Genomic DNA, 11,036 nt, shown 5'->3' with positions numbered 1-11,036 from the left:
CCACTGCCTGTGCGGTAAACATTGTGGGCGGCTTTCTGGATCGCTCCGTCGCCCCAGTGTCCCAGTGCGGGTTCCACAGGTCTGCGGGTCCGCTTGCCAGACTTGCAAAAAGTTGGAGTCCCAGGATCCCTCCTGAGAGCGAGCTGAGCGGCACGTCAGCTGCAGGAGAGTCAGGTGGTGCTGCGGCGAGCCGGGGCAGGATCCCGGCTCCTCCGCGATTGTAGGCTCCGACAAGCGGATCCCAAGGCTCCAGCCCCGCCCCTCCGTACCCGCAGACTTGGGCCGGCGGGGTCGCGCGTCCCCGACAGGGGGCGGCCTCGCTCCGCGCCGCGGGCTCCTCAGCAGCCGCCGCCCCGACTGCCGCTCCTCCCCCGGCCCCGCCTACCGGGCCTCGCGCCGACCGCCTGTCCGCCGGTCTCTGCAGGACCCGTCGGTCTGTCCGCTCGCCCGTCCGTCCGCTGCCCGGTCCCGCTAGCTAGTACGCGGGTCGATTCGTCGGTTCCGGCTGCCACAAACCTGTCTCCCGATTCCGCGTTGCCTGCCCCTGCTACGCGAGGCCGGGGATTGGCAGGGCGCGTAGGCCGCGCCGCGGCGGATGGAGCAGGAATAAAGAGGTGGCAGAGAAAGCAGCTGGTCTCCGCTTGCCCCGCGCCTGACCCCTGGAGCAGGTGAGTGGCAGGGCACCCGGGACTGCATCTGGGGGCCATTCCGATAGCCCTTGCTCCCAGAGATTGCCTCCTGAGCTCTGAGGCGGTCCAGGCTGGGCCTGAAAGCACAGTTGCTTCCCGGGGACCGTTTGAGGCTCTGGGGCCTTCCTCGGCTGGAACCACCCCTTTTCGGGACGCAGTGGCTGGGCCATCCGGAGCAAGAGCTGACAGGAGGCAGCCCAGCTGGGCCTGATGGGAGGTGATCAGCTTTCATTCGGTTACCCGGAGAGGAAAAAGGGCTAGGGTGGGGCGCAGATGGGGGCTTCTCCTTGCGTTTCCTCCCCACTTCTCTTTCCGGCCCTTGAGGAGTGATCTGAGAGTGTTCCTGGCTTCTTCCTGGAGAAGGGTCAGGATAGGCAGTGGGGTTTGCTTTAGGAGGTGGGGAGTGGGGGCGGCCGCTGGGGCTGGCAGCCATTCATACCAGGAAAAAACAACACGAAGTTGGATTAGTACAGCTAGATCAGACAGTGTTCAGTGCAATGCACCTCTCCTCTCTACCTTAGGAACGCTAAAATGACCGGCTGTAGCTGGTTGTTGATACTCCTAGGTACTACCCCAAAGCAGCCGCCTCTTTATTCCGTCCTTTCTCGGAAGATTCTGAGGATGACAACTTTTAGCTTGATTCTTAGGTTTCTTTAAGAGACCAGTTAGAAGCCAGGCTGGCTTGTGGGGGCATTCTCTACGTTCCTCCTCTTAGAGAAAACTTGCAAACTTTTAAATCTAAGCGGCAGATGAGCTGAGAACCTGGAAAGGGGGCTGCTTTTGATTCCAAAATCAGTCCTCTCAATGGGAATACTTTACACTGCCTCAAAGTGGTGAATTAGAGATTTGCTGGGGTGGGGCGGGGCAGTGGGTTGGGTGGGCTTTTATCTTGCAGTGATTACTGTGAATATTTTGGACTTGGAGGGAAAGACACCCAGGGCATGACTTATCTTGTACAATTCAGGCAAACAGTACAGTTTCTTACACCTTGACATTCAAAGACTTAGGGTGTGGGACTTCTGTTTGTGTTCCTCTGGGAGATGACTAGAGTGCAGAAATTCAGCGTGGAGGAGCTCCACTATCAGTGGGTCTATAAACCTGTCATTTAACCCTCCTTGCCAGGAGTTCGGGTCACCTGCAAGGCCATTTATCCTGTTAAACTGGAGTGGCAGCATGTGCCCTAGGAAAGGCCTGGAGTGCAGGTGAAGAGGAACATAGACCACTCCCTCAAAGGAGAGGGCTTTTAGGTGATCCTTAGTATTGTTGCCTTAACATTAGCTTCCAGATTCCATCTGCCTTAGGACTCATACCTCAGGGGCATGGCTTCCTTCAGCCATCAGGATCCTCTGGATTCTAATCAGTGGTGTTCTCTCATGTCAGTGTGAAAGGGGCTGTCAGGCATTAAGGACAGGTCACCCCAGACTCTGTGAGACATCTGACTGAGTAGGCCACATGGAAACTAGAGGGGAGTTTGTGGAAGCTGGGACGCCCTGCCCAGGACAGGGAGTGAAGAAAATGGGTATGGAGAAAGCTCCCTTCCCCTTTGCATGGAGGAGAGGAGCTGCCTCTTTGAGAGCAGGTGAAGGGAGCAGGGCTCGATCCCTGAGCGTCTCCGTCTCCTAAAGAAGCTTATGTCTGTGTAGTGAGTGGGGCAGCAAGGGAAAAGGGAAGAGTCACTTGTTTCTGCCGCAAGTTCACTGTGTCTCTCTTCCCTACAGAACCGATTACTGGGGAAGGCAGAGCCTTCTTGGCATTGCTGGGACCCTGTCTCGAAGAGCCCCCTGTCCTGTAGGCTATCTTCTTGGCTAAATGACAAGGGCTATCTGACAAGACCTCTGTGCCTTGTGTGAGGTTCTTGCCTGTTCCTGAGACCCAGTAGCTTCTCTCTCAGGGTTAGGTTCACCTTAAGCGGGAAACTGAAGCCATTACTGTCCAAACCCAGTTTCATCTTCCCAAGCATGTCAGAAAGCTGGCAGCAGCCACCACAGACTCAACCACAACAGCCACAGGCACCACAGCCTCAGCACCACGCAGAGCCACCGCCAGCCCTGGCTGAACACACGCTGTCCCCAGGCACGGCTGAGAACCCACTGGGCTGCGCTGTGTATGGCATTCTCCTGCAACCTGACCCAGGCCTGCAGCCCCCACAGCATGCACCCCTGCAGGCAGGGGAGCCAGGCCCCAAGTGCGGTGTGTGTGGCCATGATCTGGCACACCTGTCCAGTCCACACGAGCATCAGTGCCTGGCAGGTCATGACCGCTCGTTTCAGTGCACGCAGTGTCTCAAGATATTCCACCAGGCCACCGACCTTCTGGAGCACCAGTGTGTGCAGGCGGAGCAGAAGCCTTTTGTCTGTGGTGTTTGCAAAATGGGCTTCTCCCTGCTCACCTCACTGGCCCAGCACCACAGCTCCCACACTGGCATGGTCAAGTGCTCCATTTGTGATAAGACTTACAAGCCAGCCGAGGCTGCCGAGCCAGCCACCACTACCGCCCCATCGCTGCCCTCAGCACCTCCACCCGCTAATGTAGCGCCTGTGGAACAGCCAGAAAAACCCTATAGCTGCCCCATTTGCCAGAAGCCCTTCAAGCACCTGTCGGAGCTCTCCCGGCATGAGCGGATCCACACCGGAGAGAAGCCGTATAAGTGCACGCTGTGTGACAAGAGTTTCAGTCAGTCCTCTCACCTAGTGCACCACAAGCGCACACACAGCTCAGAGCGGCCCTACAAGTGCGCTGTCTGTGAGAAGACCTTCAAGCACCGCTCCCACCTGGTGCGCCACATGTACGCCCATTCCGGCGAGCATCACCTGTTCCGCTGCAACGTGTGCGAGCTGCATTTCAAAGAGTCGTCCGAACTGCTGCAGCACCCTTGTACCCCGAGCGGCGAGCGGCCCTTTCGCTGCGGCGAGTGCCAGAAGGCCTTCAAGCGGCCGTCGGACCTGCGACAACATGAGCGCACGCACAGTGCGGAGAGGCCCTTCAAGTGTGACCTGTGCCCCATGGGCTTCAAGCAGCAGTACGCACTGATGCGCCACCGGCGCACACACAAGACGGAAGAACCCTTTAAGTGCGGCCTGTGTGAGAAGGGCTTCGGACAGCCCAGCCATCTGCTCTACCACCAGCACGTGCACACCCTGGAGACTCTATTCAAGTGCCCCGTGTGCCAGAAGGGCTTCGACCAGTCAGCTGAGCTGCTGCGGCACAAGTGCCTGCCAACTTCCACAGAGCGGCCCTTCAAGTGCCCTGTGTGTAACAAGGCCTACAAGCGGGCGTCTGCCCTGCAGAAGCATCAGCTGTCTCACTGCGCTGCCGCCGAGAAGCCCCTTCGATGCACCCTGTGTGAGCGCCGATTTTTTTCATCCTCGGAGTTCGTGCAGCACCGCTGTGACCCGGCCCGGGAGAAGCCTCTCAAGTGTCCGGACTGCGAGAAGCGCTTTAAGTACGCTTCAGACCTGCAGCGCCACCGCCGAGTACACACGGGTGAGAAGCCCTACAAGTGCCCCAACTGCGATAAAGCCTTCAAGCAGCGCGAGCATCTCAACAAGCACCAGGGTGTGCACGCCCGAGAGCAGCAGTTCAAGTGTGTGTGGTGCGGCGAACGCTTTCTGGATGTGGCGTTGCTACAGGAGCACAGTGCCCAGCACAGCGCTGCCGCTGCAGCCGCGGAGGGCGCCTACCAGGTGGCAGCCTGCTTGCCCTAAGGCCTTGGCGGCGTCACCTCCTGCCCTGTCTAGTCTTGCCTGCTTGCAGCTGCATGGCAGCAAGCCTGTCAACCAGCTCCCCGCTTAGGAGTCAGGACCAAAGGGCTCTCCTGGGCAGGTGGAGGGTGTGCATGTTCAGTACTCAGCACCAGCCTGGCCGTGGGAAGAGCCAAACTACTGTGGCCAGACCCCGATTCCATTACCTTCTTCCTCATGACAGGACTTGCTTTCTGAGAACCTGCTGCACCCCTTATCTATAGGGAACTTGAATTCTACCTGTAATCAGGTGCCTCTCTGCCCCAGGTATGGGGGATGCCAACCCAATTTTCCCAGATCTTTTAGCCTAGTTAGAAAGCAGATGGCTTGGGAAGAAGTAAGTACAGTTTCTTCTCAAGTTGCTCTTTTTGGGCGGTTGGGTGGGGGAGGGGAAGGCAAGCTTTGTGACAGTTCTGAGGACTTAGAATATAGACCAGAGCTACAGTCCTCTGACTGCCCAGCTAGGACAAATGTGCCCCAACCCCGAGTTTCTGATAGCTAGATATGTAGGGCAGGAGTCTGTGGGCATGGGCTGCTTGGAGACTAGGGGCCCAATCAGGGTGGGGAAGCAGAAACATTCCACGATACCCTCAGGTCAGCCAGTGCTGTCCACAGGGAAAGGAACACAAGCAGCTTGTGTGCTAAGGGCAGTCCTGAGTCTGTGGACGCCCCTTCCTGCCCATGAGGGGTTCTGAGCTGCAGGGGAGTGATTGCGCACAGCAGAGCTGCTGCTGTTGAAGCGGAGGGTTGTTAGTCCCTCTTACTCCTAGCTTCATCCCTGGGCTGGGGAGGAAGGAAGACCAAGCCCATGGTTTCCCCAGCAGCTATAAACAGGTCCTTTCCTCCATTGTGTGAACCAAAGTGTGTGGGGCTCAGAGTCGTAGGCTTGTCCCAGCCCTGCCTGAGGGCCAGATGGAGTCCTGGGTGCCAGGGTGAGGAATGGGCTCTTAACCCCACAGAGCCCTTAGGCCCTAAGGATCTTCCATTGCCAGAACAACCTGCTGTCCTTTGAGCCCTAGAGTCCCCCTAGGTCTTTGGCTTCTCACAGTCTGCTTCCTGTAGCAAACATGGGTACACAAGGATCAAGAAGCCCAGTAGGCAGCATTCTTGTTAGGTACATGGTCAGTCACCATCACTGGACGGCCAGAGCCACCTCAAGAGCCTGGAGGACCTTTGTTGTCACAATCATCATTCTGAACCCAGCCCTGACCATGCCTTTCAGCCCCCTCTCCCTACCCATGAGTCTTGAAAGAAGAATGACTACCCAAGTCAAGGGCCAGATGGGTAGGAAGATACCACCTCGCCTCATCTTAAAAAATCCAGCTGGCCACATCCGTCTGCTCTGTCTGCCCAGGTTCTCTCCTGTGTCCACAGAGACTGAGGTTAGCACTTCTCTTGGGTTGACTCTTAGTCACAAAGCCTCAAAAAACTGGAACTCAGGCTTATAACAGTCTAGTCCTAACTGCTAGTTTTTTTTCTTTCATTTTTGCATTCTAAAAGCTGTTTGTTATACTATTCATAATATTGTATAGCTTAATTTCATGTCATTTTGGATCATATATAAATATGAGAGTTTGGAATTTTTAAAAGAATGACTCCATTTTAGGCAGCCACTTTTGATGTTACTATACAGTGAGTTTGATGTGCGCTCTAGAAGTAAAGACATTGACCAGTGCAGCACACAGCTCTTCCACTCGTTATTTGCAGAGGGCATGATGGGAGGTGCAGAGGCTGAGAGTTACGCAGACCAAAGGAATAGGTTGGGGATAGGCTTGACTCCTGAGCCTTGAGGCTCTGGCTGTGTAAGCTTGGACTGGTCACTTAACCTTTTCAGAACACAGTCGCCATATCTGCCAAAAAACAAATCGAAAGTTAACTTGTCCCACTGTCATGAGAGTTGCATAGAGACTCTACGGGGAAGCCATGGACAAGCCGGCAGGTACCAATACAGCATACCTCACCCCTCCTGACTAAGGTTCAATCATAGCCCTCTAGGGAGCTAGATCATGAAAGGTCAGCAGCTCATGAAAGGCCAGAAGCTGCAGATGACCAAAAAAAAATTATTCAGGTGCTCCCTGGAACAGTGGTGGTCCTACCTAGCCCAGCTGGCCCACACTCCTCATTCTGCCCTACAGTGAGCCCTCTGTAGACCAAGCCGGGGCCTTTTACCTTAGTCCTTCCAGGTGTTTCTACTGTACTCCATCCTTGTCCTCCGCTGCAGCTCACATGCTTCTCAAAGGCCAGAGTGGGGCTGGAGAGGAGAAATAGCCCTCCACCTGGCAGCTGAGAACCAAGGGCACCTTGTCCTAGATAAGGATAAAAAAGTTCAAAGGACATGCAGCTACAACTGTTCGTAAAACTATGACTAGACCCCATCTTTTCCTATCCCCTATGTGGCCTCTGGGAAGCCAAAAGGTTCCTTCCTATAGGTTTCTACCACTCAGCAGCTAATGGCACGGGGCTTTGCGTCTGTGTCAGGCTTAAGGCCCCATTTTTTTTTCTTCTCTTTTCTTTTTTCTTTCTTTCTTTTTTCTTTTCTATTTTTTTTTTTTTTTTTTTTTTGGCTTGTTTGTTTGTTTGTTTTGAGACAGGGTTTCTCTTTGTACCCCTGGCTGTCCTAGAACTCACTCTGAAGACCAGGCTGGCCTCGAACTCAGAAATCCACCTGCCTCTGCCTCTCAAGTGCTGGGATTAAAGGCGTGTGCCACCACTGCCTGGCCCCCGTTTATTTTCTTGTTGTGTGGTAAAGATAAAACTCTGCTTAGTGGGCAGGATAGACAGAACAGTCCAGTTCATTTTAAGGCTCAGGGATTGTCTAAGCCACACAGGTGAAAGACAGGCAGTGTGACCAAGAATGTCCCTGACACCCGATCTGGCCAGGGGAATCAAGGCAACAAAGTGCTCTCTCTGCCTCAGCTGGTGTTCAGCTTCTTCACAAATCCAAATTATTGTTGTCCACCTTCCCATGCAGAGAGGCAGGTCCTTAAATGGCCTGCACCTCCCAGCATTGTCATGAAAGGTCATCTCCAACCTGTATCTCCTTCCTGGCCTGTTCTTCCTCCAGAGCAGACCTTCATCTCATCCTGGACTACTCACTCTGCAGGAACCTCCCCAAACTCACAGCCTGACTCTGGTGACAAGGCCTGCATCCCAACCTCAAGAGAGTGTTTTGTCCCTGAGCAGTCATACCTTCAGGAAGAGCTGCGGCTGCTATGGGTCTACATTTCCAAAGGTCTCTGTTGTAGTATCCTGTAAAGGTCAGTCTGGAGAGGCAGGAGTCTTCCTTCTTCACCATGTCCCCACCCTAGCCTGGCTCTACAATCCCATGGTTGCTATGTCCATGACCATAACTGAGCGCCTGCTGTTTGCCAGGCATAAAGCAAGAACTTCACACGAGAGAGTTTAAAGAGTTGCAGAATCAAGTAGAGTGGGTGCTGAGGAGAAGGCTCAGTTAGTGCAGTGCTTGCTGCTCAACCGTTAGGCCCCGAGTTTGCATTCCCTGCACCTTCATGGCTGAGTGATTCTGTAACCCTAGGATGATAGTGGGAGGAACACAGGTTGGGGAATGACAGGACAGAGATACAGACATCCTGATGCTCCTACCAGTCAGTCTAACCATTTGGTGAACACTGGGTTCAGTGAGAGACCCTGTCTCAAAACAATGAGACAAGGAGTGATTGAAGACACCTGATGTTGACTTTGATGTGCACCCAGAGCCAGACACACACACAGTAAAAATGGCCACTGACATCTGGGACATTGTAATCTCCACCCCACCCCATCTCAGTGTGAGCCTTATTTCTGAGCCTGCCCTTCTGCCAGCCCCAGACCCTAGGCTAGGATGCATGTTCTCCATGTTGCTGTGTAATAAACACTACTTTACTTTATAATAGAAATTTCATTCTGTCCAGATAGATGTATCTGCATGGTTCTGGAGGCCCCAGAGCCCACCCCTGAACCTCAGTTATAGAAGGTAAAAGGAGTTGGCAAGTAGGCCTACTGACCACAGATGTAAGTCCCCTGAAACAGCCAAGGTCCCTGTACTTGTGGCCTTTGGGAAGAATGGGGAGAAGGGGACATTTGAGGCTTTTGAGACTGGGTAGAAAGGGGTGGAAGGATAGCTCTGAACAAACTTGGGGAGACAAGAGCCTGAAGGTAGGATAGACAAGCAAGGAAAGATGATGGAGTCTGTGGTAAAGGCCAGGGAATTGAATTGTGTTCAGGTCCAAAAGGCCTGGAGATGAAGGTCATGCTGGCTGCACTCTCCCAAGGTTACAGTTGCAGAGATTTCATGTGGGACCCGTTGATGCTGAGCCACAAACCTCTGAAGGTACAGAGGTGGTCATGGCTGCGAGGTAGTTGCTACCCCTAGTACATGTGAGAGCATTCCTATGTCTGTTTCCCAGGCCATCAGTAATGCCTCAGCCTCCCTATCGTCTGGGACTATAAGTATATGTCACTAAGTTTTCTGATGGGAGATCTCTTCCTTCTAAGCACTAGTCTTAGGTCTCCAGCCCCAGGGAGACCCTCTGCTTTCCTCTCCACTCTTGGCTTGCTCCTCAGAGCAGAAAAAAGTAGATCATAGTCTCCCTGCCTTCAGTTCCCAGCTTGGCCAGTCACCAGCCGTATAGTCTTGGGCCAATCACAACTTCCTCTAGTCTATTTAGTTAGTTTTATGTGAATGAGTGTTTTGCCTGGATGTATGTATGCGCACTACCTGTGTGCCTGGTGCCTCTGGAGTCAGAAGCAAGTGTTATACCCCTAGGAACTAGAGTTAAGATGGTATCAAGTCTCCATATGGGTGCTGAGAACTGAACTGAGTTCTCTGGAAGAGCAGCCAGCACTCAACCTCTGAGCCATCCTTTCATCCTCAAGTCCATTTATTTAACTAACTATAAAATGAAACTAAAATGACTTACCTCACGGGGCCTGTGAAACACTTAAAGACTTAATAAAAATTATACATGTAATTGTTTTTGCTTATGCTTTCTGCTCCCTTCATTCTTAGGCACAGATTCTCTTTCTTGTATTTATGAAGTTGGTATTAAACGTATAGCCGGTAGACAAGAACCTTTATTGCTATGAGCTGGCCCCTATAGTGTCTTAGACTAGAGGAGTGTGGTTTGTGGTTTAAAGTGCCTTGGCCTGCCTACTTGTTTCTCCCACTGGACTCAAAACAGTAATAAAGCAGGGGTGACCGCTTGTCTGTGTCACATGATCATTCAGCTACTAGCTCAGGCACAGGCCTCAAAGGTAGACCACTTTAGGAGGTGAACTTTCTTGGTCATATTGAACCACAGAAGCAGGCCCAGAAAAAATAAAAACTCCTGGTCACTCAGTTCCGCCTTGCACCATCAGCTGTTCACTAGTACCCCTCTGAGCTTTCTCAGCCAAAGCAGGACTTGAGCATCCGCTGGGAACCTAGGTGGGTCCATTTCTTTCTCATTTGGAACGCCTGGAGCGCTAACATCCCTGGGGCTCTGCCATTGGCTTCCTAAAGCTGTCCACTGAGTTTGTGTGACAGAAGCTGGGTTTATCTTCCCCAAGCTCCGTGCCCTGTTAGCAGAATTCCAAATACCAAATGACAATATGTTCTGACCTGTGAGGCAGGCCATTTTCCTTTTAGTCCCTTCCTTCTGAGACATTAGCCTTGCATGCAGCAGCTGTGCAGTGGATTCAGGGAGGAAAGGGAGAAAATGATGAGTGAACCCAACCTCTGTGGATGCCAACTCTGCTGAGAAGACGACGAAAACAGAGGGTCTGCTCCTGGGAGGCACAATGGCATGTAAACACATGACTTCGCACGTGCTTTCAGGTTTGGGGACATCTGAAGCTCCAAGGGAAGTTCCAGGAACAGAAAACTGAGTTCTTGAGTGTAGTGGCTATTTGTCTCAATGGGGTCCTCTCCCTGTAGTCTGCGGTCTGGCAGGGTGGAGTATGGAAGACCCAAGAACTACAGATGCCAGTTGCCCTAACATGTACCAGACTGTGAAGCCCCCTTCACTGGGGCTCCCCTGTACCTAGGCCATCACGTCCACCATCATAAGAGGGGCTTAGGACTAGGGTGTATGCTGAGGGACCAATGAGGGCCTGTCCCACTGCTCAAGAGTACAGCAGATGGCCTTTTGTTTAAGCAATGAATTTCTTAGCTGTGCCTTGAGGAGCCCAGAATGTTCTCAATCACCTCATCCCAGTTTATATTTGAAATCTTCTGCTTCACAGGGAAAGAGGACATAAATCTAACCTGCTCACTTCCCATTAGGGAAGTTCTGGTGCCAGGAAACCCCCAAACACACTAGTGTATGGTAAGGGGTCCACGGAGGTGTCATAGATCTCTTCTTTTATCTTAAGGGCTCAAACTCAGGTGGAGGCTACAAATTCAGGATCTTGGTAAGGGGATGCAAGCAAGGGACAAGAGCATATGCCAGCCCAGCATTAGGGAAACCTGTATCCCAGCCCGTCCTTGTGCCTCCACCCCAGCTAGACTTGAGGCTTAGGTCCCAATACTCTATTCAAGTCCACAAAACACTCTTTACCAGCCCCTACACCCTCTCCCCATTTCCCAGGAGTTAGTAAAGAACAGGCAAGGGTAATATACTATCATCTG

General features: G+C 52.8%; 1 protein-coding gene across 1 annotated transcript; it reads left to right on the top strand.

Moving 5' to 3' along the window:
* Window positions 1-2: 2 nt before the first annotated feature.
* Window positions 3-7,147, top strand: Znf319 (zinc finger protein 319). Its single transcript, XM_034522996.2, has 2 exons — window positions 3-668; window positions 2,408-7,147. The coding sequence occupies exon 2, from the start codon at window positions 2,648-2,650 to the stop codon at window positions 4,391-4,393; it is 1,746 nt and encodes a 581-aa protein (XP_034378887.1). The 5' UTR covers window positions 3-668; window positions 2,408-2,647; the 3' UTR covers window positions 4,394-7,147.
* Window positions 7,148-11,036: the final 3,889 nt, after the last annotated feature.

Source organism: Arvicanthis niloticus, chromosome 18 (assembly GCF_011762505.2).
Source record: "Arvicanthis niloticus isolate mArvNil1 chromosome 18, mArvNil1.pat.X, whole genome shotgun sequence".
In the NCBI taxonomy this organism is placed as follows: Eukaryota; Metazoa; Chordata; class Mammalia; order Rodentia; family Muridae; genus Arvicanthis; species Arvicanthis niloticus.
This window is presented reverse-complemented; position numbering and strand designations above follow the sequence as displayed.